This window comes from Cebus imitator, unplaced genomic scaffold (genome assembly GCF_001604975.1).
Source record: "Cebus imitator isolate Cc_AM_T3 unplaced genomic scaffold, Cebus_imitator-1.0 Scaffold227, whole genome shotgun sequence".
Classification (NCBI taxonomy): domain Eukaryota; kingdom Metazoa; phylum Chordata; class Mammalia; order Primates; family Cebidae; genus Cebus; species Cebus imitator.
In genome coordinates this window covers 1844018-1871831 of record NW_016107542.1, presented here as the reverse complement: position 1 = coordinate 1871831, position 27814 = coordinate 1844018, and the positions used below count along the sequence as shown (strand labels likewise).

Below are 27814 nucleotides of genomic sequence, written 5' to 3'. Positions count from 1 at the left end.
GAATATACTATAATGTGCCACATTAAACTGCTGAAATATCTGATCATTATTTCCATGGGTTCTGTGCGTTTCACACTATTCAGGAAGAAGCAGCTAACTTTGTTTCACATGGGGAAGGATAGGGTACAAGGAAGGTAGGACTATTTTATACATTGTAAAATGTTGAATCATAAGGTTTTGCTGAATGTGTGGGTCTATAAAAATAGCAATGTTTTTCAGATCATAAGAGTAGTGCAGGCTCATTGGAGAATATACATGACCATAGAGATATATAAAATTTGCCTGTGGTCACAAGGCCTTTGACCCTTTTATCCGATCACATTTCTAGTTTGTTTATTTTTGCCAAGTAGCAGGGAATCACTAAGCAAAAATAAATTTTCTTTTCTTTTTTGAGGCGGAGTCTCATTGTGTTGCCAGGCTGGCGGGCAGTGATGTGCGATCTTGGCTCTCTCAACCTCTACCTCCTGGGCTTAAGCGATCCTTCCACTTTAGTCACCCAAGTAGCTGGGACCACAGGTGTGAGCCACCTTACCTGGCTAATTTTTAAATTTTTTGTAGAGACAGGATTTCGTCATGTTTCCCAGGCTGGTCTTGAACTCCTGAGTTCAAGGGATCTACCTGGGATTACAGGTGTCAGCCACTGTGTCTGGCCAACAAAAAATCATTTCTTATTAAGGCATATTACTTTCTAAAACAAGCCCTTGTGTTTGCTCCACCAATTCAAGAATTACAGCTCCAACCCATTAAGTTTGGGGCTGATGTAGACCAGGTAGTTGAAATGAATTTAAAAACATTTACAAGTTTTAAAATAAGTGCTTATAAGAAATATCCACATAGGACAAATAAAAGATGCTCAATGAATGGGAACTTATGTTATCCAACAGCAGAATTACTTTATAGATCTAGCTATAAATTTTGAATCTAGTTTTTAAGTCTTATTGACATCTTGTACATTCTAATCTATTTTCCTTTGCATTACTTTACTTTTGTTACAGGTAATAAAAAAGTTAAAAAGCCAAAAAAAGAAAAAGACTCCAGTGGATTTAAGCCACAAATGAAATACATTAGCCCATTAACTCAAAAGTCTAAAGATATGGCTATTTCGGCAATGATCCAGCAGCTTAGTGACTTTTATTTATTTCTTCTGGGTTCCTGGTATTTGCTTTATTGTGATGCTCTTGATATGGCTTTTAGGAGCTCGTAAGGCTTATTATTTCCCTATTTACTTAATTTGCCATTTAGTAGTCATATTATTACTGATATGCTGATACCGCTCTGATGTGGTTCTGATAATGGCTTTTGATAGCTTCTAAGACTTAACTAGTTCTATATTTACCTCCACTGGGAAAAGCAGTATTTGTTTTCAGCATTTCTAACAGAAGTCCTGATATTTATTCTGATTCAACCGTATAGATCCTAGTTGCACCTGTATCTTTATTACTGTATATACTCACCATTCAACTTAACCTCCTCTTACTTTTCTTTCCCTTGATATCATCTGAACAGTACAGTAAGTATAGTGTGGCTGTTTTTTCCCTATTTTAAATATATTCTAAGATTTATTGTTTTTAAAAATTACCTTGACACACACACATATATATATATATATATATAAAACATACAATATATAACATGAAATATACCTTTTTAAAAAAATGTTCAGTTGAGTTTTTAAAATGTGGATCCATGTAACCACCACCATAATCAAGTTATAGAATATTTTTAAATTCATCAAAGCTCCCTTGTACCCGTCACCAGCCCCAGGCAAACACTGATCTGCTTTCTCTCTAGATGAAATTTCTGTTTTCTAGAATTCCATATAAATGGAGTTATGCCCTATGTGCTCTTGTGTCTGTCTTCTTTTGTTCAGCCTAATGTTGAGACTCACTTATGGGCTATGTGTATGAATGGGATATGAATAGCTCTTTTCTTTTTATTGCAGAGTAGTATTTCATTTTATGAATGTACTACAGTTTGTCCATTCACCCGTTCATGTATATTTGGTTTTCAGTTTTAGCTATTATGAAAAAGTTTCTATGAATCTGTAAGTCTTTGTTTAGGCAAATGTTTTCCTTTTTGTTGGATCAGTACTTACGAGTGAAATATTGGGTCATATGGTTACTATGTGTTTGACTTCAGAAGCACCTTTCAAAGTCCTTTCTGAAGTGGTTGTACCATTTGAAAACATTCCTCCCATCACAGACAGCTCCAGTTGCTCTGTATCTACTTACTGTTTTAAAGTTGAATAGAATTCTCAGCATATGTTGGGATAGTGTTAAACTGATATTAGGAAACAGCCACTAGTCATCCAGAGTCTGCATTTAGTCCGACTAAACTGTAGGATAGTTCTACACTAAGAAAATAACTTTTCTTTTTATCTTTTATCTTCCCAAGGTTGTCAGTTTTCACGTAGTTCTTTATTTTCTTGACAAAAGTACTATTTTTATAGAGGTTCCTCCCGCCCTAAGAAAAGCCAGTTGCAACACTATCATGATCCCCAGCAAGATACAGAAGAGCGCAGTCTTTGGCTTCAGAGTTCCTATCAGTTCCTGTCAGCAGAACTATACATCCTGTTGTTGGAATAAAGTTGCTGGCTAGAGTAATTTTGTGATAGGCCCTCTTGGGTGCCATTGCATTAGGGATAGAAGACCAGAGAGGCAGAGGAAAAGAAAATACATTAGAGGTGATGTGAGAAGAAGCCAGCATTAGTCTATGAGGGTTTACTTTCCATATGTGATCTGTGTCACACAGCAACTACCTGCAAAGACAATAAATAAGCTCCATGGTTTGATCTGTCATCTGTAAACAGTGTAATACTACCTGTGTCATCAGGTTAATGGGATGGCTAAATGAATTCATATAGGTCAAGGACTTGAAATGCTGAGAGTTTTAATCTTCTATTCTGTACAACAATAAAGACTCGATAAACTATTTGCTTTAAAAATGCACACACCTTCTGTCATATATTTTTACAAAATAGACTAGAGGATGTTAACCATGGTTATTTCTATAGAGTTGGATGTCTGGTAATTTAAATGTTCTATTTTTCTATAGTAAAGTTTATTTTACTTTAAATTTTCTGTGAAAGGAGGATATTAAGCTCCTTATAAGTGATGCTGCCTAACAATTGCATTTAATTAATAGAGGTTTCTTCTCCATTGTTTTTGTTAGCTTTCTCCACTTGGTTTTGTCTTGCTCCTCAAGGCTTGGTAAGCTTTTAGTTCAGAACATACTGTAAACCGCATAATCTGTAGTTCCTTCAGAGGTTCATTAATACCTTATTTTGCTGTTTATTGTGGCTTAGATAGATATCCTCAGTGTTCGTTCTGGCTCAGTCACTGAATGTGGCCATCCTGCAGGTGACGGTCAGTCAAGAGCCTCAGGAGATACTGTGTTGATTATTTATTGCCTTCTTGGGTGTTTTTTTGGCACATAGTAGAAATATTTATCTCTGAGAGTTCACAGATTTCATTGCTCCTTAGGCTAGTTTCTTATGTAGCCACAGAACTTTATAGGTGAGAAAGATCCATATTTGCTGGTTTCAGGTTTGACCCAAGGATATCTTTGGTTGTGCAGATCAGGATCTAAGAGATTTAAATGGACAAAATGGTTTCTGACATCTTGGATCGTCTGAAGAAAAGAACCAGAAATGAATGGAGGTAAGGAAGTAAAGGAAAGAATAGTACTGATGAATATGGAAGAGTACAGGGGTTTGTAGAAATAATTGCTGACTTGCCTGCAGAACCTGCCTCTTATAATTTACTCCTCTTTTTAAAAAAAAATCTATGTGGGATACAGTGATATAACTGAATGACTGAAATCTACAGTTTGGGGGAAGACTGAAGTCCAGTTATTTCTTAGTTAAAATGACCTTAGACAAGCCTCTTAAGCTTTTTGAGTTTCTTCACCTGCAAAATAGTGTTATTAATAAAAATATCTATACTACCTCTTAAAAGGGCTATTGGTTGTGGTGTTCAAATAAAATAATGTATGTAAAAATACTTTGTAAATGTTAAAAGCTGTATCTAAGTGTTTTTTTTGTTTGTTTTGTTGTTGTTGTTCTTTTTTGATATGGAGTTTCACTTTTGTTGCCCAGACTGCAGTGCAATGGTGTGATCTCGGCTCACCACAACAACCTCCACCTCCTGGGTTCAAGCCATTCTCCTGCCTCAGCCTCCCAAGTAGCTGGAATTACAGGCATGCACCCACACCCAACTAATTTTGTATTTTTGGTAGAGATGGGGTTTCTCCATGTTGGTCAGGCTGGTCTCAAACTCCTGACCTCAGGTGATCTGCCTGCCTCACTCTCCTAAAGTGTTGGGATTACAGGCATGAGCCACCACTCCCAGCCTGTAGCTAAGTATTGGATAGTGATGATATTTATGACTGCAGTTGGTCTTCATAGCTACTGTAGCTTTCTTATATTGTTCTGGGCTTCTGTATTCACATTTCAGCTGTCATCTGTGTAGGGGCATTCAGTTTTCTGAACCATACTCAACCCGAGTATGAGTGTTTTCCTGGCCTTGATCATTCTCCCATGTGGTGAAAACTGCTGATTGGTTTACTTCATTGCAAAAATCTGGAAGAAGGCAGCACACGTGGTGAGAGGTTTAATCTACTGCTTGCTAACTAAAGGATGGCTGGAGGCTGGGAGGCAGTTCTGAGGAAAAAGTCATGTTGTTGGCTCCTATGTTCTTTCTGCTGCATTTAGCTAGTCTCCCTCATTGCCTTCATGTGCTGTGATGACAAGCTTCCTTATAATGTTGAGAATGGCAGGAGGAGAACAAAAAGGTGATTGATTTTACAAATGCAGAAGTTGTTGTTTAAATTTTACAGTTGACCCTCCATGTGAGTGAGTTCTGCATCCGCAGCTTCAAGCAATGTGGATTGAACATATTTGAATGTGAAAAGCAATAACATTTATTAAATATTCTACATATAACAAAACATCATATGTACCTACACATACGTACAAATGTAATTAATCAAAAAATAATACAAATGAAAAACACAGTATAACAACTATTTACATAGAATTTATACTACAGAATTTTATATGAGGGACTAGAGCATCCATGGATCTTTGTATCCTCAGGGGGGTCTGGAAGCAATACCCTGCAGACACCAAGGGAGAAGTACATGTTGTTAAAGGTACAGTAAATTTAGTCATGCACTTAGCTCTCAAAACAGAATAACAGGATAAGTTGATACTTTACAGACTTATTTGTTATTTTATTACCATATTGATTCAAGTGCATGCTCATTTGACCCAGGTAAGAAGGATTTGTGTCAGTGTCAAAACGACACAGCCTGCATTACAAATAGCAGTTTTTATTAAAATATGTATTTTTAAGATACTTACTAAAAATATACCTGTTTTATCTTAACCTGTCAAACATATAAGAGACCCATGAGATTATTTTAATTAAAGGAAAAACAAAAAATTGTCCTTTTGATACATGGAAGAAATTATAAAGTATAATTATATCAATTTGGTATACTTTACAATTTGATAGTACAGCATCTATTTTTGTGCTTTTAGTAATGTATGCAGTGTTGAAAGCATCGAAGTTGCACAAAATAAAAAAATGTGAAATGTGTTTCACATTTGTTGTTGTTTTTTAAACCAAATGGAAATTGTTTCAGTGCTATACTGCTGAATGTTGCCTTTTAGCCATTTAAAACAAATTCATAAATAAATGTTTTATCTTTGAAAATTAAAATACTCAAATCTATAAATTCTGATTGAATGGAGCATATAATAAGAAACAGTCGAAGGCAGCAGGACATTAACAGGTAACTTTTGTATCATCTCATGTGATATTATCAAATGTATTGGTTAATTCAAAAACACTCCATGTAATACATAATTTTCCATTGGATCATTGTCTCATGCTCTGAAAAGAGATTGCCCAGCTTTCTTTTAACATTGGCTTTCAAATAACGTGAATAATTCTGTATTTTTTAAAAAAACATGAATTTTAAGCAACTTACTTTTCTGTGATGATATCCTATTTTAATTATGTTACCTAATTTAGAAATTTCAAGTCATTGTTTTAATAAGCTTCAAGTATTTATAAATCAATGCTATGTAAAAATGATTACCATTTATCGAGCTCTTACGATACACCAGGCACTGTTGTAAGCCCACAGAGGCAGTAACTTGTTTAATCTTTATAATCACTGTAAGGAGGTAAGAACTATTTATATCCACTTTATGGTTTATTCTGATTTTACAATGGTGAAAACTAAGGCATTGCTAGTTAAGTAACTTGCCCAATATCATGGATACTCAACTGTGGTAAAGCTAGAGTATAAATTTAGGCAATCTGGATAGAGAATTCAGTATTCTTATTCATTGTGCTATGTGAAATATAGAAAACCTACAGATAAAGCACAAAATGCTTACAATAATCACATAAAGGCCAACAGATATGCACATCTATTTTGTAAAGTCTGTATCTGCTTTTATTAGGTGAAAATAGCCATTTAAAGAATGCAAGATATTTATATAATGTCACTACTACCAAAGACTGCTCATTTAAAAATACTTGCTATTATAAACCCTATGAAGCAAATCGTATGTTGTTCCTGGAAATGTTTTCTATGTGAATTTTGTGAGTTTACAAATTTTAGAAACATTTCTAGAATTCTTCCTGTTCTAATATTTTATGAATCTCTGAATCTCTTTCCTTTAATCTTAGTTGCTGAAATTGCTCTCTTGTAAAACCGTTGATTTGTTTCGTCATTAAATTATTTTTCTTTTGTTTTTCACCTAAATTTATCAAGGGGGTTCTGCACATTATCTGCGCATTATCATCTGCACAGCTGATAATATGTTTTCATTTTCAGTCAGTTCACAATACTTTCTATTTTTATTCTTTGAACTATGGGTTAGTTAGAAATATATTATTTGCTTATCAAATATTTGATTTGCTTTATATTTTTGTTATTGATTTCTAATTTAATTCTTTTGTGAGCATACAACTTACTTCGTAGGATTTGAATCCTTTAAAATTCATTGAGATTTGTTTTGTGGTCAGGTATGATCTGTCTTAAATGTTTTGTGTGTACTTGAGGAAAGCATATATTCTGTTTTTGGGTGGAATGTTCTATAAATGTCAATTGCTCAATAGATACTGTTCAAATTCTTTTTTATATCTTTACTGCTTCTATCAATATTAAAAAAGCATAAAATATCCATCAATACTGTATTTTACTATTTCTTTTTCAGATCAACTAGGTTTTTTATGTATATTGGAATTCTGACAATAGGTGCATAAACATTTAGGAAAGTTAGATGACTAGACTGCTTTATCATTGTGAAATGACTTCTCTTGTTCCTGGTAATAGTTCCTGTTTTGAAATTTCCTTTGTCTGATGCTGACATGTAATATATTTTACATCGTTTTAATTTTAATCTGTGTCATATTTAAAGTGCATTTTTTGTAAACTGCATTTAGTTTGTCTTTGTTTTTTATACAGTTTGACAATCTGTCTCTTCATTAGTGTGTTTAAATTTTATTTAATGTTATTATTGATGTGGTTGGATTTAAATCTACTGTGTTGCCATTTATTTGTTTATTTAATTTTTTAAATTATACTTCAAGCTATGGGATTCACGTTCAGAATGTGTAGATTTGTTACATAGGTATACACATGCCATCATGGTTTGCTGCACCCATGAACCTGTCATCTACATTAGGTATTTCTCCTAATGCTGTCCCTCCTCTTGTCCCCCACCCCCCAAAAGACCCCGGTGTATGATATTCCCCTCCTTGACCTCTGTGTTCTTATTGTTCAGCCCCCACTTATGAGTGAGAACATGCATAGTTTGGTTTCCTATTCCTGTGTTAGTTTGCTGAGAATGATGGTTTCCAACTCCATCCATGTCCCTGCAAAAGACATGAACTCATCCTTTTTTGTGGCTGCATAGTATTCCATGGTATATAATGTGCCACATTTTCTTTATCCAGTCTTATCATCGATGGGCATTTGGGTTGCTTCCAAGTCATTCCTATTGTGAACAGTGCTGCAGTAAACATGCGTGTGCATGTGTCTTTATAGTAGAATGATTTATAATCATTGTGGACAAACCCAGTAATGGGATTGCTGGCTTAAATGGTATTTCTGTTTCCAGATCTTTGAGGAATCGCCACACTGTCTTCCACAGTGGTTGAACTAATTTACACTCCCAGCAACAGTGTGAAAGCATTCCTATTTTCTCCACATCCTCTCCAGCATCTGTTGTTTCTTGACTTTTTAATAATGATCACCATTCTAAGTGGCTTGAGATGGTATCTCAATGTGGTTTTGATTTTCACTTCTCTAATGATCAGTGATGATGAGCTTTTCTTCATGTTTGTTGGCCACATAAATGTCTTCTTTTGAAAAGTGTCTGTTGATCTCCTTTGCCCACTTTTTTTGTGGGGATGTTAGGTTTTGTTTGTTTGTTTGTTTTTTGTAAATTTGTTTAAGTTCTTTGGTAGATTTTGGATATTAACTCTTCATCAGTTGGATAGATTGCAAACATTTTCTCCCATTCTGTAGGTTGCCTGTTCACTCTGATGATAGTTCCTTTTGCTGTGCAGATGCTCTTTAGTTTAATTAGATCCTGTTTGTCTATTTTGGCTTTTGTTCCCATTGCTTTTGGTGTTTTAGTCCTGAAGTCTTTACCCATGCCTGTGTCCTGAATGGTATTGCCTAGGTTTTCTTCTAAGGTTTTAATGGTTTTACATCTTATGTTTAAGCTTTTAATCCATCTTGAGTTAATTTTTGTATAAGATGTAAGGAAGTGGTCCAATTTCAGTTTTCTGCATATGGCTAGCCGGTTTTCCCAGCACCATTTATTAAATAGGGAATCCTTTTCCCATTGCTTTTTTTTGTCAGGTTTGTCGAAGAACAGATGGTTGTAGATGTGTAGTGTTATTTCTGAGGTCCCCTTTCTGTTCCATTGGTCTATATATATGTTTTGGTACCAGGACCATGCTGTTTTGGTTACTGTAGCCTTGTAGTAGAGTTCGAAGTCAGGTAGCATGATGCCTCCAGCTTTGTTGTTTTTGCTTAGGACTATCTTGGCTATACGGGCTCTTTTTTGGTTTCATGTGAAATTTAAAGTAGATTTTTTTAATTCTGTAAAGAAAGTCAGTGGTAGCTTGATAGAGATAGCATTGAATCTGTAAATGACATTGGGCAGTATGGCCATTTTCACAGTACTCATTCTTCCTATCCATGAGCATGGAATATTTTTCCATTTGTTTGTGTCTTGTCTTATTTCCTTGAACAGTGGTCTGTAGTTCTCCTTGAAAAGGCCCTTCACATCCCTTGTAAGTTGTATTCCTAGGTATTTTATTCTCTTTGTAGCAATTGTGAATGGAAGTTTACTCATGATTTGGCTCTGTTTGTCTATTACTGGTGTATAGGAATGCTTGTTATTTTTGCACGTTGATTTTGTATCCTGAGACTTTGCTGAAGTTATCAGCTTAAGGAGATTTTGGGGTGAGATGATGGGGTTTTCTAAGTTTACAAGCATGTCATCTGCAAACAGAGACAATTTGACTTTCTCTCTTCCCATTTGAATGCCCTTTATTTCTTTCTCTTGCCTGATTGCCTGGCCAGAACTTTCAATACTATGTTGAACAGGAGTGGTGAGAGAGGGCATCCTTGTCTTGTGCCGGTTTTCAAAAGGAATGCTTCCAGCATTTGCACATTCAGTATGATACTGGCTGTGGGTTTGTCATAAATAGCTCTTCTTATTTTGAGATACATTCCATCAATACCTAGTTTATTGCATTTTTAGCATGAAGGGGTGTGGAATTTTATGGAAGGCCTTTTCTGCATCTATTGAGATAATTATGGGATTTTTGTCATTGGTTCTGTTTATGTGATAGATTATGTTTATTGATTTGCTTCTGTTGAACCAACCTTGCATCCCAGGGATGAAGCTGACTTGATCTTGGTGAGTAAGCTTTTTGATGTGCTGCTGGATTCAATTTGCCATCATTTTATTGAGGATTTTCACATCAATGGTCATCAGTGATATTGGCCTGAAATTTTCTTTTTTTCTAAATTTTCTTTTTCTGTAAGGTTTTTGAATCAAAATGATACTGGTCTCATAAAATGAGTTAGAAAGGAGTCCCTCTTTTTCTATTTTTTGGAATCGTTTTGAAAGGAGTGGCACCAGCTTCTCTTTGTACCTCCGATAGAATTTGGCTTTTAATCCATCTGATCCTGGGCGTTTTTGGTTGGTAGGCTATTAATTTTTGCCTCAATTTCAGAACTTGTTATTGGTCTATTCAGGGATTTGACTTCTTGGTTTAGTCTTGGGAGGTTGTATGTGTCCAGGAATTTATTCATTTTTTTCTAGATTTTCTACTTTATTTGCATGGAGGTGTTTACAGTATTCTCTGATGGTAGTTTGTATTTCTGTGGGATCAATGGTGATCTCTCATCTATCATTTTTTATTGTGTCTATTTGATTATTCTCTTTTTTCTTCTTTATTAGTCTGGCTAGCTGTCTAACTATTTTGTTAATCTTTCTAAATAACCAGCTCCTGGATTCATTCTTTTTTTTTTTTGGAGGGATTTTTGGGTCTCTATCTCCTTCAGTTCTGCTCTGATCTTAGTTATTTCTTTTCTGCTAGCTTTTCAATTTGTTTACTCTTGCTTCTCTAGGTATTTTAATTGTGATGTTAGGGTGTCAATTTTAAATCTTTCTTGCTTTCTGTTGTTGGCATTTAGTGCTATAAATTTCCCTCTAAATAGTGCTTTAGCAGTGTTCCAGAGTTTCTTTTACATGGTGTCTTTGTTCTCATCGGTTTCAAAGAACTTTATTTCTGCCTTATTTTTGTTATTTACCCAGTAGTTATTCAGGAGCATATTGTTCAGTTTCCGTGTAGTAGTGCAGTTTTGAGTGAGTTTCTTAATCCTGAGCTCTAATTTGATTGCACTGTGCTCTGAGAGACTGTTTGATTTACATTCTTTTGCATTTGCAGAGGAGTGTTTTACTTCCAATTATGTAGTCAGTTTTAGAATAAGTGCGATGTGGTGCTGAGAAGAATATATATTTTGTTGATATGGGGTGGAAAGTTCTGTAGATGTTTACTGGGTCTGCTTGGTCCAGAGCTGAGTTCAAGTCCTGAATATCCTTGTTAATTTTCTGCTTAATATTGACAGTGGGGTGTTAGATTCTCCCACTATTATTGTGTGGGGGTCTAAGTCTCTTTGTAGGTCTCTAAGAACTTGCTTTATGAATCTGAGTGCTCCTGTATTCGGTGCATATATATTTATGATAGTTAGCTCTTATTGTTTCATTGATCCCTTTACCATTGTGTGATGTCTTTCTTTGTCTGTTTTGATCATTGTTGGTTTAAAGTATGTTTTATCAGAGACTAGGATTGCAACCCCTGCTTTTTTTTTTTTTTGCTTTCCATTTGTTTGGTAAATATTCCTCCATCCCTTTATTTTGAGCCTATATGTGTCTTTGCATGTGAGATGCATCCCCTAAATACAGCAAACGGATGGGTCTTGAGTCTTTATCCAATTTGCCAGTCTGTGTCTTTTAATTGGGGCATTGAGCCCATTTACATTTAAGGTTAATATTTTTATGTGTGAATTTATTCCTATCATTATGATGCTAGCTGATTATTTTGTCCATTAGTTGATGATGTTTCTTCATAGTGTGGATGGCCTTTACAATTTGGTATGTTTTTGTAGTGGATGGTTTTTCCTTTCCTTATTTAGTGCTTCCTCCAGGAGCTTTTGTAAGGCAGGCCTGGTGGTGACAAAATCGCTTAGTATTTGCTTGTCTTAAGGAGTCTAATTTCTCTTTCACTTAAGAAGCTTAGTTTGGCTGTATATGAAATTCTGTGTTGAAAATTCTTCTCTTTAAAGATGTTGAATATTGGCCCCCACTCTCTTTTAGTGTTTAGCGTTTCTGCAGAGAGATCTGTGGTTAGTCTGATGGGCTTCCGTTTGTAGGTAACTCAGTCTTTCTCTCTGGCTGCCCTTAACATTTTTTTTTTTTCATTTCAATCCTGTTGAAGCAGATGATTATGTGTCTTGGAGTTGCTCTTCTCGAGGAATATCTTTGTGGTGTTCTCTGTATTTCCTGAATTTGCACATTGGCCTGCCTTGCTAGGTTGCGGAAGTTCTCCTGTATTATATCCTGAAGAGGCTTTTCCAGCTTGGTTCCATTCTTTCCGTCACTTTCAGGCACACCAATCAAACGTAGATTTGGTGTTTTCATATAGTCTCATATTTCTTGGAGGCTTTGTTTATTCCTTGTCATTCTTTTTTCTCAAATCTTGTCTTCATGCTTTTTTTCATTAAGTTGGTCTTCAATGTTTGGTATTTTTTCTTCTTGATTGATTCAGCTATTGATACTTGTGTATACTTCACAAAGTTCTTGTGCTGTGTTTTTCATCTCCATCAGGTCATTTATATTCTTCTCTAAACTGGCTATTTTAGTTGGCTAGAACCTTTTTTCAAGGTTCTTTGCTTCCTTCCACTGGGTTACAACATGCTCCTTTAGCTCGGAAGAGTTCGTTATTACCCACCTTCTGAAGCCTACTTCTGTCAGTTCATCAACTTCATTCTCCGTCCAGTTTTGTTTCTTTGTTGATGAGGGGTTATGATCCTTTAGAGGAGACGAAGTGTTGTGGTTTTTGCAATTGTCAGCCTTTTTGCAGTGGCTTTTCCTCATCTTTGTGGATTTATCTGCCTTTGGTCTTTGATGTTGGCGACCTTCGGATGGGGTTTCTGTGTGGACATCCCTTTTGTTGATCTTGATACTATTCCTTTCTGTTTGCTAGTGTTCCTTTTAACTGTCAGGCCCCTCTGCTGCAGGTCTGCTGGAGTTTGCTGGAGGTCTACTCTAGACCCAGCCTGGGTATCACCAGCGGATGTGATTATTGATATGGTTGGATTTAAATCTACTGTGTTGCTATTTATTTTTTGTTTGTCCTATCCTTTGGTTCCTTTTTCCTTGCCTTCTTCTTGGATTAACTGAATAATTTTTATGATTCCATTTTATGTTGTTAATTGGCTTATTGCTCTACTTTGTTTTACGTTTTACTCTTTCAGTGGATACTATGTGGTTTACAGTATGCTGTTTTAACTTATCACAGTGTACCTTCAAATAATGTATCACTTTATGGATAGTATAAGAAAAGCCAATGATTCCCAATAGCAGCTGGGACAATGGGATAGAGGACCATACTGGAATCATATTTGGTGTACATATGGGAACTTTGAGAATGTCTCACATCAGATGTCCTTCTATTGGCTTTTTGTTCCTCTAATAAGAATACTGATAACATCCTTTCTTTTTCTGGATGAGAACACTGAGGCGTAGTGGCTTTAGTAAATGGCAGAAAGAGGCCCAGCATAGCACAAAATAATGAATACTGGTCTCTAAGTCAGTTACAGCTGCATTTTTACTCTAGTACTCTTGCTTGCTAGATATGTGATCGTGGACAAGTTATTTAACCAGTATAATGTTCATGCTAAAATATGGAGAATAATCACCTCATAGGGCTATTGTCCCATGCGCTCATACAACACTTGATTTTTATCTTGGTTGTCAAAATTAAATGGGGTAGTATTTATAAAGCACCTAGTTAAATTGTTTGGCAGGACTTAAAAAATACTTGTCATGTAAAGATTTTGGAAGTAATTGGCTGACTCCCAAGTAAGTGCTCTTATTTTACTTACACAGTAAATTATCTCTTCAGACTTTAATCAATCCTTACACCTTGATACATTTTGTGCACATGTTACAGAAGAAATTATTAATATAGCTGAAGTTACTGTGAGTGGGTATGATAATTAAACCAAATAGGTTCAGGATTTGAAGAGATCTAGGCAGTAAATAAAACCAGGAAGTCTGCTGGCTGGGACATTCAGGAACATTGCCTGCTACCTTCTAGCAATTGATAGAAAGAGAGATTGTGGGGTCAGCACTGATATAGTATGAGAAGGAATATCATCGTGGATCTCATTGTTTGCATTTGCAAAGAGGCAGTTTATATTATAGGATTAGAATTTATGTTAATGAGAAGGAGTTGGAGCAATAGTTTAGAAAGTCATCATGATATACAAGTGAAAGTTGAAGTTGCAAAATATTATTTCAGGGATAGTGTATACAGAAAAGAACACAAAAAGCAAAGGATATATCTCAGCAGACTAGTCGTCGTTGAGGAGAGAAGAGAGAGGAGACAGCCACGGAGGTTAATGCTTTCATATTGGAATCTTTCCCAGCATCTAACAGCACTGACCTGCCTTCAGTAATAGAGTATTTTATTGAATTTATAGTGGATATAGGTCTTGTTAGTTTTCTTCTTCAATAGATCTGCAACTGTTAGTGTGCCTATTATTTTTAAAATACTACTTGTCCCAGCCATGGCGGAAATTCTAGTGGTTGGCCAGCCATAGTGGGTCATTGCCTATAATCTCTGCACTTTGGGAGGCTGAGGCTGAAGTGAGTCATGATTGCACTACTCACTGTACTCCAGCCTGGGCAACAGAGCAAGATCCCAACTCTTAATATATATGCGTATATATGCTAATGTTATCTAGTGTAATGTGCTCTTTTGGTAGGGCAGCAAATATGTCTTTTGGTCTTTCATCTAGTATGAATAATAAAAGCTTAGCTCTATTGTGTTTTTAATTTCTCACTGATTTTGCAAGATCATGATTTTACTCTTAAGATTGACATTCTCGTAACTGTTAAATATTTCAAATATGAAAGGCAAAATTTTTTTATTTTAACTTGGAAATACAGAAAACATTAAAAATATTGTAAGCAGACTAAAATATGGCAGGAGCATAGACTTTACAGTCAGATGTATGTCCTGGTTTTGTCTTTTGCCAATGTTGAGCTCTTAGGAAAAATATTTGATCTTTCTGAAACTCTGTCCGATTTCAATAAAGTACACAACCAACACACACATAATTTTCACATAAGAACGTTAGGTTTAGTAGCAGATATATGGTAGGTGTTCAATAAATAGCAGCTTTTAACGTTTTTAATAAGATGTAACCGAGAAGGTAAAGATGAAAGAAGATAATCTGGATTCATTGGGAGAGTGTAATTTTTTTTCTTTTCCTAATTTATTACTTAGTATTCATCCTCCTACACTGGGATATTATTGAAAAAAGCATAAAGGTTTTTCCCTTGCAGCCTTACTAACAGTTGTCAAGAGAACTGCTACCCTGCAGAACTTAGCTTATATTTGCTACAACTGACTCTCCCTCTAAAGGTGTTAAAGCAATGAACTGTTAGAATAAATTCCACATTCAGGAAGCATTTGTTCCCTGTCTTCAGAGCAAGACGAAAGAAACAGGGATGAATTCTTTAAAGAAATTTTGTCTAGGATCTGCGGTAGTTTTAGATATATTTCTTTATTGAAGTTCTTTTTTTGTTGTTGTTAAGTTAAACATGAAAAAGTGCACGCTCTAAATACTAAAGGTGGGCCATTTAAAAATAAAATAAAAGTGTTCACTTCTTATTAGCTTAAACAAATCATAAGCTATAATACAATGTTCCTAAAATATTAAACTCCCATATAAAAATCATTTGATTGTGTATTCTTGAGAAGGAACATAAATTACCTAAATTATGAGTTGTTTATTAAGTCTTATTCATAGTATTTCACAAAACAATTTACTAAGTAAATTGAATGCACTGAAAGAGTTCTACTTGGTATGCATTACATTATGCTTTAACAAGTATTTTAATATTCTCTTAGGAAGATGCAGATGTTTCTATTTGGGAAATTTGGATTAAAAGCTGGGACTAGTATTCTTAGGAGAATAGGTTGAACTGAAAATTCGATCTTGCTATAAAATGACAATTTTGTAAAAATTTCTGTGTATTCTCAAAGAAAGAGGCTTTCAGGTTTTCCTATTAAATCATGAATATTTTCTATATATAAAGCCTATGTTTTAACCAATTAAAGAAGTGTGATTTGTTAGACTCAATATAGAACACATTAGAATCTTATTTTCTCAAGTTACCTCTTCTCTATGGTTATTGATTATTCTTCAGCTCCATTCAATAATAAACAGATTTTCAACATTGGTGGTAGGTTTATTAATTTTCAGTTTGGAAGAAAAATGAATTTACCAGTAGAATTGCCACCATCAATAATTTTTAAAAGTAAGAAATTTGCAGTTTTTTCCTGGTTATTCAAAGCTAGTTATAAGTTTCCTTCTCTTTCTAAAAATAACTGTCACAAAATTGGTATGCTTAAAAAATGGACTGCATCCTATTATTTTAAGCCAGATGACAGCTTTTATTGCAACCACATTGCATCTCCTAATGCTACTCTTAGCTTCAGGAAATGCCAGCTTCACCTTTTGCACCTTTCTTTTATAACTTTTACTTATATGTTTACCTTAGGAAGATGATGTTTTTGTTTAGAGCCCTCTCAAGAAGAAAAAATAGCCAACTGAATTAATATGTCTTTATTAAATGGTTTGAAGCCTTTCTTTTACGTTTCTATAGGTAATTACTATTTATTTACTTAAAACGAAAATAGTTACCTTTGAGTCAACTTAAGAGCTCAATTTTATAATTTGTAGTATTCCTTATAAAGTGGTATGGCAGAGCTTCGTTATGGATATTCAAACAGATCATGGCATCAAGCATGACTCAAAGTCACCTTGAAGACCTTTCCAACCTTAGAATCTGTGAGCTTACATTTCTCTGAACATAGTCAGATAAAGTAATACAACATGATTAGTGTTGACCTTCAGTGGCCTTATTATAAGGTGGTTCTACTGTACTTTGGAAAGTACAAGCCAGGAATACTCAAATCAGATACTGATCTGATTTCACAGTAAGATTTGTTTTGAGACACTGAATATTTTGGCCATGTGGCTTACATATTAGTACTGAAAATAGCTTAGCTGTTGCTTTTGATGTCCATAATGTTTGAAATGGTGTGACTATGAGATCCTCTGGATAATGTTACAATTAGTTGTCCAGATGTGTGAATATAATTTCAAAGAAGAAAGTGATACAATTGAACTGCACGCCTGACACAGCTTATATATGTAGAATATTTTGGAGGAACTGTTGTGTAGCCAGTGTTTAACTGTGGGGCTGACTAGGTCCTTATAATTGGAGGTGGAGGGAAGATAGAGAAAGGAACAAGAGGCCAGTGTGGTAGCTCATGCCTGTAATCCCAGTACTTCGGGAGGCCAAGGCAGGCAGATCACTTTAGGTCTGGAGTTCAAGACCAGCCTGGCCAACGTAGCGAAACCTCCTCTCTACTAAAAATACAAAAATTAGCTGGGTGTGGTGTCACATGCCTGTAATCTCAGCTACTCAGGAAGCCAAGGTGGAAGGATCACTTGAACTCAGGAGGCAGAGGCTGCACCAGGCTGAAACTTCATCTCCACTAACAATGCAAAAATCAGCCAGGCTGGTGGTGGGTGCCTGTAATCCTAGCTACTTGGGAAAATTGCTTGAACCTGGGAGGTGGAGGTTGCAGTGAGCCGAGATTGTTCCACTGCACTTCACCCTTTGCAACAGAGCGAGACCCTGTCTCAAAAAAGAAAAAAAGGAGGAGAGAAGGGACCAAGAGAGAAAGAGGGAAAGAGGGAGAGAGGAAGATGGATTGATTCACTGTCCTACATTTAAGAAATTTCTATTGCTGTCTTAATTGAAAAAGAATTTATTTTTTTTCAATATTGAGTAAACTTTATAAGGAAAGAGAATGGAGTTTTCATATGTAAGTAACCTTTCAGTTCTCTTTAGAAAACACCATCCTTATAAATTTGGTTTGTGAGAAAAGTGGTTCCATGGACCATGAGAAGTAATCAGCTCATATTTGTATGTGATTTTGAATATAGACTATAAATATTAGCTAACTGTTATGGCACAACAAGAATATCATTTATATTACCTTCATAAGAAAGGCTACATAGGAAGTATAATTTTTGAGTCGGTTATATTGGGAGGTGCTTGCTTTAATATCATGTTATAGAAATACTACTTTTATGTAAATTAGGCATGGACAACTTATTAGCTAGTAAAAACCAATAGTATGCATCAGATGATTAAGGGAATAAAGCAGTATGGTTGATTTCAGAGTTATATTTGTACAAAACAGTTTTTAAATCTTTTTAAAAGAATTCATGAACATAATATGTAAAGAGGTAATTGCAAAACATTTTAACGTGGATAAATAGTACTTGTTGTGGAAAGCTTGTAAACCTGCCATCTAAAACAGATTTCCCTTATGAGCATTTCATGCTGTTTGACAGTGAAAAGTGCACCTTGTAAAAGCTGTTACACAAACCATTACATTGAAAAGGTTTCCATCTCACACCCCAAAATTACACTTATTTGCTGCAAGTGAAAATTCAGAATGTGTTCCCTGTTTATTTTAGTTGCAATTACTGTTGTGTTGAATTTTGCTTTTTCCCCCATCCAGGAAAACTAGAAATTATTCTTTTTGGTTTCTTTATTTCAGTGTAAATAGAGTCAGTTTGTGTATTATAAGTGACATCCAGAGATGATGTAATAATAAAATTCTGAGTCTAAAACACTCAGAAACTCTGTATAATAATAAAATACTGAGCATGGAACACCAAGATACTCCATGTAAAGTATCTTGATAGATGGAGAAAAACAAATTGGCAAGATGGTTCAGAATTTCTGTAGAATATAAAATCCCGTGAGCCATTTTAGTTGATAGACACACACACACACACACACACACACACACACACACACACACACACGAGTTTTCCTCACTTGAAATCTTGTTAAACACCCTGAAACAGAGCCTTATTCATTTATGTGAGAAATAAACTTGGAAATGACAAAGAGAAGCTCTTAAGATTACATTCTCCATGTTATACAAATATTTCTTTCATTGTGTAGTAAGCACTTTGCGTGTCTGTAAGGCCTTCCTACTTCTGAGTGCCTTCCTTCTTCTCTTATTAACCATAGTCTGTTAGAAAGAGCTTTTGACTGGGATTTGGGAGCCTTGAGTTCTAATGCTAATACTAATGAATACATTTGGTTGATTTGTCTCAGATTCTCTGTGAAATGGGAGTCTACACTGGATGGTCTGAATACTTTTAAGCTTTAAAGGGCTGTGATTTTGGAAAGCAGGCCAATTACCTGAAAACCAATTACTCCATCACCAAAAGAAAACTAAATTCAAGGAGATGTGAAGAAAATAAGAAGAAAAAAAAGAAAATTTATTGGATGATCAATTCACTGAATAGTTCTTTTAAAATCAGTTTGCTGAAACATAAATTCACTGAATGGCCATTTTGGTAAATTTACCATAGACTCTGATTTATCATTTTATGTAATGACCAGTTTTCTAAATTATCAACTACCTGAAATGTGTTTTTGTTAACTACATACAAAGTTTATCACAAATCATGCTGCATAGAATAGCTGCAAAAGTTTTTGAAATTTTTAGTGGGAAGTAATTATTAAGTTTTAATTTGATTTTAATTTTTCCTTTGCAATTTCAACTGTGATATTTTACAGTAGAATTATTTATCAGTCTAACTCAGCTGAATGCCAGTTTTATCATTGATATTTCAAATACTAAATGCCTTTTAGTTACTTAACACAGAAGCAACACATTCATCCAATCCAACTGGTTAACAAGTATGTGAATTAATGGAAGTATAGAATGTATTTCAGTAGATAGAAAATGTGTTAAAAGAAAGAAATCTTCTATGCTATCCTTTACACAGTTTTTGGTATTCAAAACATTCATAATCCTTCGCTTTAAAATAAGCATATTCTGATCCCCACAAGTTGTTAGCCCAGAAAATAGCAAAATTACAGAATATAACATGGGTAGGTCACAGTACTGGATTATAACAATATTTCAGAAAAATTAAAAACTTTAACTCATCAATTTAAATATCAAAGAATTCTTCAAAGATTCTTTGAAACTATTTTATTCAGTACAAATAGGTATTAACAATATAAATGGTTAAAAGAAACAAGCTTTGAGTGAATGGGCAATTTGTCAAATTGACCATTTGGCAAAATAAGTTTATTTTTGGCAAAGTAGACCTACTTTTATCATACCCCATCACCATCTCTGCCAGGACTGGGGAAAAAGAAGCAGTAATGGAAGACTACTACTGTGTTTTGAGTTAGGATACTTTTTCCTCAATCACACCCTATAAGCCAAGTCGGAGCCATTTGGAAGGTCTTCTCCCTCTGTGTTTATTTGCATGTGCATGTGTGATGTACTGTGTGGCCAACTTAACTTTTGATACCAAAGACCTGTTTGTGTGTGAGTGTGTGTGTGTGTGTGTGTGTGTGACAGGAAAAGGGAAAGAGAGACAGACACAGAGACACATAGACAGAGATATGTCCTACAGCACAGACCTTTTGAAACAGTGAAGTAATAACAATAAAAAGATCTGGGTGAGACTTGAAAAATTGCTTTCTACTTCCCTGTGCTTGTCCGACCTTTTTAGCAAAATGTGTTCTATGTGAGTATTTGACTAAAGCAACAAAATGAAAAGATAAGGGTATATGATGAATTACTTGGCATGTATCAAGGAAGAGTGGCCCTGTGCTCAAGCTAGAATAGAGATGTTAGTTGTACTGCAGGATTACCTATGGCATTGCTATGAGGCTTAATTACCCCGAAGAGTATCTTTGGTTTACAGCCTTCCTTAAAGTTCTGTCTGCTTCTCAATTATTGCCCTTGATTACTATGCCATTAGGAAACAGTTAAATATTGTTCTCTTGCCATTGCTGAATGCAATTTGTGATCAAATGTAAAGGTCAGGGAGCAACAACCCCTGGCATCTGTGCCAGAGACCCACTGAAACCCATCTGTTGGTGAATGAACTAGTTGAGATTGCTCCTTCTTTTGGCTTCTTGAAAAGCTGCAGGCAGTCATTTCTACTTTTTTAGAAGTAGGCTTGATGGTGGCACATACACATCATGAAATACTATACAGCCATAAAAAAGGATGGGTTCACGTCCTTTGCAGGGACATGAGTGAAGCTGAAAACCATCATTCTCAGAAAACTAACACAGGAACAGAAAACCAAACACCACATGTTCTCACTCATTAGTGGGAGTTGAGCAATGAGAATACATGGGCACAGGGAGGGGAACATCACCCACTGGGGCCTGTCAGGGGGTAGGGGGCTAGGGAAGGGGTAGCATTAGTATATACCTAATGTAGATGATGGGTTGATGGGTGCAGCAAACCACCATGGCACATGTATACCTATATAACAAACCTGCACATACTGCATATGTACCCCAGAACTTGAAGTATAATATAAATAAATAAATATAATTAGATCATCTATATCAATGTTTTTAAAACTGTGGGCCTATGCAAAATCAATACTAAAGGGCTGTGACCAGCACTTTAAAAATGAAAGAAAGAAAGATAGAAAAAGAAAGAAGGAAAGAAAGGAAAAGAAAAAAAGAAGTAGGCTTGATAGTATGTACCTGAGATCTCAACTCTGAGATTTCAGAAAGTAAAGATATTGCACTGTGGCACATTGATTTTTAACATTTTCTGAACGCTAATTCAAATTCCAACAAGCCTATCTGTATTGATGCTTCAGCAGAGGTAGTATAGAAACTGTATTCCATGGTTCAGTTATTTTTATTAGTCTTAGCTGAGATCTACAGAATAGACAGTCATCTTGTCAGGTCCTCTGCATTGCTGGAAATTAAGATTTTTTTAGGGGATTAGCTATCATGGAAAACTATTGACTGGATTAAAAAATATTATGGGAATATAAGTCCCATAATATAGGAGAATTCAAACATAGAAAATACTCTAGACAGGACTACATAATAGTTGGTGTGTTAAACATGTAAATTGTTGTCATATTATTAGCCTAATACTGCATAGGGCTAGGTTAAAAAAAAGAATGAAACAAAATGTTGCTCCTTGTCTTAGAAGGTGGTATAGCATATTCACGTTCTCACTCTGTCCATTTCTAGTTATATGAAGTTATATGACCTTGGTGCTGATAGAATTATTTAAATTCTAACTCAATTTCTTAATCCATAATAAATGGGATAATAATAGTACCTACATCAGGATTTCTGTACAGATGAAATAATGTATGTAAAGTCCTTACATAAATGTGTTAACTAATTAGTAACTAGAGGCTTCTTAGAATACCTTTTCTTTTGGTAGAAAGTTTCAATGATTATTAAGAGAACATAGAAGAATATCAGTTGAATGTTACCAAGCTCAAATAAATTTCAAGCAGTTAATTAATGATGAAGTCAGAACAATTACTATTAGGCTAATTACTTATTCTTAGCATTTCAGCTATGAAAATTAAAGATCTCTGAGTTCTTCTGTCTCACAAAAACAAAGGAAGCATACCAGGCCACTTATTCTAAGATGACATGATTAGAGCATTGGATCTGATTCCACAATTCAGTGAATCAGGTGTACTTATTAAAACACAGTAAATGATATGTCAGAAGGTCCAGAGCAATAGCTGAAGACTTCATTTGTGTTTACTTTTAATCCTTATCTTGTTTCTTTATTTAAAAAAATATACACAAAATCTTTTGAGTCTTTTAATTCTTTGAATATGGGAGATGTTATAAAATTCCATTGTAATAGAAATTAAACATGAAGTCACATTAGAAAATTAAGAAAAAACAATAACTTGATTTAAAATGACTGTAATATACAATTATGTTTATGTAGAATTTTAAAAAATTATTTAGAGCATGCCTCCGATACAGCATATTCTAATAGTAATGTTCCAATAGGGTCTTAAACTCATCTTCTTTAGAGATTGTTCATTCAACAACTCAAAGATTCTATGTATATATTGGGCACTGTGGCTACACATGTAGGTGAAAAGCTAAGTATAGTCCATTTGTTCATGGAACTTACAGTCTTGTTGGAGAAACAGTTACACTGTAGATGTGATAATTGCTGTGTAACTGGGTAAAGATAGCATGCTATAGGAATACCATGAGGACACCAGATTTGGACTTGTTAGGAGCAAGGTGGAAAAGTGGTAGTTGTTTGGGAAGCTATCAGGGGAGAGTAGGCTTTCTCCCGAACCTGAAAGACAAGTGAAGATGAGAGAAGGTAAGAAGGAAAAATTGTTTCAAGCAGAAGAAACTGCCTGTTCATATGTCCCCAGAGTTGACTGGGCTTGGTGGCTCACTCCTGTAATCCCAGCATTTTGGGAGGCTGAGGCAGGTGGATCACTTGAGTCCACCAGTTTGAGACTAGGGTAGGCAACATTGTGAAGCCCTGTCTCTACAAAAATATCCAAAAAATTAGCCGCCGAGCATGGTGGTATGAGCATGTGGTCCCAGCCACTCAGGAGGCTGAGATGGGAGGATCACCAGGGCCTGGGAGGTCGAGGCTGCAGAGTGAGCCACGTTTGTGCCACTGCACTACAGCCTGGGTGACAGAGTAAGGCCCTGTCTCAAGAAAAACAAAAATGAAGCAAGACAAAAAAATCAAATGCCCCGGGGTTGGAGAACTGTGGGTAGTTCCATAGGCTGGACTGTATATACTCTTGAGAAGACAGTAGGCAGGAGTTATATTCTGAAGAGCCTCCTAAGCCTTGTTAGGTAAAGGTTTGCAGTTTATCCTGAGGGCACTGAGGACCTGCTGTAAGGAGTGGCTTGAACTCTAGGGATCTGTGTGGCAAGATGTAGATATGGGTATAATTTGAAATGTAATTAGGAAGCAGACACAATAATTTATTAAATTTGGAGATGAGAGAGAAAGAAGTCTGGCTCTTACTTTTAGGCCTCATTGAAAAAAAAAGGATGCCAAAATGACTGGATCCCAAGATTACCACTTTTCTCTTACGCCCTCAATAGAATCTGAACTCATTGAGGGCAGACTGTGTATCCCCCAAAGCATGTAACAGCAGTTAGTGGCAGAAAGTTTAATAGAAAGGATGAAAATCTAAATTGACTTTTGATGATTTCATGTGACCATTTGGACTTGTAATGATGATAGGCTATTTAAAAAGATTCAATAGGTTGTTAAAAACTAGAACTGTAGCTCAGTAGAAGGAAGGGTATTGACTAGAGCTACAGATTTGGAAATTATTCACATACAGATAATAGTTAGTAGTGGCTAATCTCTTTAAAACAGACTGTTGAGAGAGCAGAAGGAATACCCCAGCTCAACTCTTTTTTTTTTTTCCTGTTCAAAGGGAGGAAATTAAACTTCTGAGGAAAACAGAAAGACTGGCCAGACAGGTAGGAAGAAAATCAGAAAAATTGAATGTCTTGAAAGGCAAGAAGGAAGAACTTTTCAGTAAAAGAGATTGTCATTAATTTCAAGTATAATTTGATAGTACAATGAGTGTGAAAAATAAGAAAAAGTCATAGAATTTGCAGACTAAGAGATTGTTCCTTAGTGACTTTGGAAAAGATGATCTTCTCTTGGAAGGATGTGGCCGAAACTAACATGGTGTTAGGAGTTGAGTAGAATGGGGAGAAATGAAGACAGTGACTGTAGATAACTTTTCTGAACAAGTTTGGTGATGAAAGAAGTGATTATATTATAATTAAGGTATTATCAAGGATAAAAGAAGAGTATTTTCCCCATTTTAATTCTCGATGGAAGACCACCAAAGTATAATGAGAGAGGGGAAAATGAAACTTACATATGAAAATTCACACTTACCTAAAATATTGTGTAATGACAACTATATTTTTATAAAGAATTTACAGTGGATTTTGAGCATTGTAATAAACCCAGTTAAGGCTATTAACTAAAGATTTATGAGGTAGCCTAGGATAACCAGCTTTAGACAATATACCTATACAGTAAGGAGGTTTTAAAGGAATTAGTGTTTCTGGAGGCAAAAAAATGCTTTATATTGAATTGGAAGGACAGCCATATATGGAGTGCATCACCAGTTCCCATAGATAAGTACTAGTAGAACTGTTTTTAATTCAGTATAGTAGACTTATTTCAGATTTTACTGGTTTTTACAGAGAAATAATTTTTCTGTTAAGTATCTGAATTTACAGAATTGGCTATAGACTTTAATCTATTTTCATTTTTATCCTTTGGCCAATTCTTTATTCCAAGTGTATATACATATACTTTATTATAATGAAAGTCAATGTAAAAATTTAATAGCATTATGTTTTCCAGCAAGTGTTTTCAGAATTTATGTGTATATGAATATATAGAAGTTTTTTTGAGGTCCACTTACACCCATGTTCACTACATTTGCCAGACAATGGCAGTAATGAGAATTCAGTTCTTTAAGATAGTGTACATTTAAAATGGGGTATATTATTTCCATTATTTGCAGTGTTATTATAAAGTATTATTTTCTCCTTTTAGATGTGTTGATCTCTTTGAGCCTGTCATTAGAATGGTTAGGAACTGCAAAAGACTCTATTCTGCACTTTTATAAAAAGAAAAAGAGATGAGAGAAAAAAAATTATTGTGTAGGCAAGATAATCTAAGAGGAACAGTGTCATTGGAGTCTTTTCTGATGTGAAGAAAATTAAGAATTTCTGTTCTGGCTGTCACTCCCTATAAAATCCTAAGGAAACTGGTGAAACTCTGGTGCAGTACTGCCTGCTCATTTATTTTGTGGCTGTGTAAATAATGCTGCCTTTTAAGCTAATCTTTGCCTTCCCTTTGCTTCTGTTCTGTATGTCTTTTCAGCAGTTTGGCTTCAGTGTTAAGGGGATTGTTTTATTTTAGTTTTTGGTAATTAGTCCTATAAGATAAAAATTACAGTAATTAAATTTTTTCCTTTAAGTAATTGTTTTTCATAATCTATTCTGAGTCAAGGAAAGAATTAGTTAAGGGGAAATCTTTGAAAAGTGAAAAAAGTTACCCAGGCAACCTGTATATGTTACCAGTGTGCTGATTAATCATCTTCAGCATTAATCACTGTCATCAGTTATCACAGGAAGATGACTGCTGAACAGTCTACACTATCATCATTCCATCATTTTTCTACAGGTCAATTTAGTACAAAGATTTATTGTACACAGTCGTGAGGATTACAACATCAAACCTAAAAAGAGAGGTGGTACTTTTATAATACAGAAAATCATGAATTTTCTTTTTGCATTCCTCATTTACTTGATTTATTGATTTGATAAAGTCCTATGTTTTACAATGAATAAATGTTTCAAAAAGATGTGTTTTAAATAAAGAAGGGTTGGTGTTCGACTACAGTTTGTAGCTTAACTAGTTTTTTCATTTGTCCTGGGTGAAGGTGGAAGAAAGCCAAGTGTCTTATATTTGTGGATAAAGTAATCAGCTCAATATATTTTTTGCCAGAGTTTCAACACATTCAATTTAGTACATGACTACTTATGTATATAATATGTATATATGCATTGATAATTTCTACTATGCTCTGTCATTGTACATTATCTTCCTTGAAGTTGCCCATGTCCTTAAGGTTTTTTTTGTTGCTGTTGTTAATCTTAATATTGTTTATTATCTACTCCAAAGTATTCAGAATTGTGTATATTTTATACTAAATTTATGTTAAATATCAGTAATTTCCTCCCCAAAAGCAGTGCTCATTTTAGTTGTCTTAATTTTAATAGAAATCTTAATTGCTATAGGCACTATATGTGCTACAATTATTTTCCAACATTTATTTAGGAATGCTGAATCAGAGCATTAGTAATAAAAGTGTTATGCTGTAAAACTTCAATTACAATAATTTTGAGTCTTTATGTAAAAGCACACCAACACACCAGTGTTAAACTCCTTGTTCCATATTTTAAAAATAGTAATTTTCAACTGCAAAACATTTATTTTTTCTGTAAATGGCATTTCTATGATCTTATGTTGAACCAGGTTTCTAATACTCTTGTAAATAAGTTATTCTTGAATATGGCCACATTTTAGATGTCATTTATTTTTACTATACCCATTAAGTAACTATCGTAATAATATTGGTTAATTTGGTTCAAGTAGGAATTGGTACTAGAATCTTTTGTCTTTCTATGCTAAGGAAAAAGGAAGGAAATTCTCTGTTGTGCTTGAAAATTAAATTACAGGTCTTTGTTTTCTAGACTGAATTAAAACCTGTTACATTCCTCAGTATTAAAAACAATACAGTAAGCATAGTGGAACCAAACTTTGCAGTCGAGTTGCTCTTTATGAGAGCAAATTATTTCAGGATGAAAGACCCCAATAAAAATTTGGTGGATACTACCTATTTTTAAGCTAGCCCAATAATATAGTTCTGTTTGATAAGTAATTGATTAGGTCAGACTATTAATCCATTTAATCTGGCATGTACATTGTGAGTGATAAAAGGAATCCAACTGTGAATTTGAGTGTATTAAATAATCTTCAGGAAGTTCCACAAAGAACATTTGAATGCCTTAAAACTTACGATAATGCATGTTTGTTCCAAACACATTTGCTTTGCCTAGGTTTTACCGATCAGGTTGAAGAAATGCTAATCTTGTTCCATTCAGCAGCTGGGTTTTTGCAATATCTTTTCCTTCTCCTAGGGGTTAATTAGCCTTCTTTCAAAATGTGGCCTATTTAGCTGGAGATTCGCATGATTCGGCCAGAGCTGGCTGTACAAAGCAGAACCATTAACAGGCGGGTGTGTCCCACTGCTTAATTAGCCAGAATAAAAAGGTCCTTTGTCAAACAAGCATCTGTTGCTCATGACACACCTGACAGCCACATTAGGCGAGGATGACTAGACTGAAATTGTGCATGTCTCTCCTGTAAGAATATACAACTCATTTACATATGGGCGACATCATTGACAAACTGCAGGGGTTTATTTAGCTTATCAGAATGGGGTAATGTGAAGGCATTTGTGACTGATA

General features: G+C 35.0%; 1 protein-coding gene across 13 annotated transcripts in view; it reads left to right on the top strand.

Moving 5' to 3' along the window:
• RFX3 (regulatory factor X3) overlaps nt 1-27814 on the top strand; it is a 296327-nt gene that overhangs the window by 94730 nt on the left and 173783 nt on the right. The window contains exon 1 of one of the 13 annotated variants that reach the window (XM_037727299.1): nt 563-3659. The exons of the other annotated variants lie outside the window; for them this stretch is intronic. Within the exon in view, the coding sequence (XP_037583227.1) occupies nt 3650-3659 (10 nt within the window). The 5' untranslated portion in view covers nt 563-3649. Of the gene's footprint in view, nt 1-562; nt 3660-27814 lie in introns of those variants that run through there. 13 annotated transcript variants of the gene reach the window in all.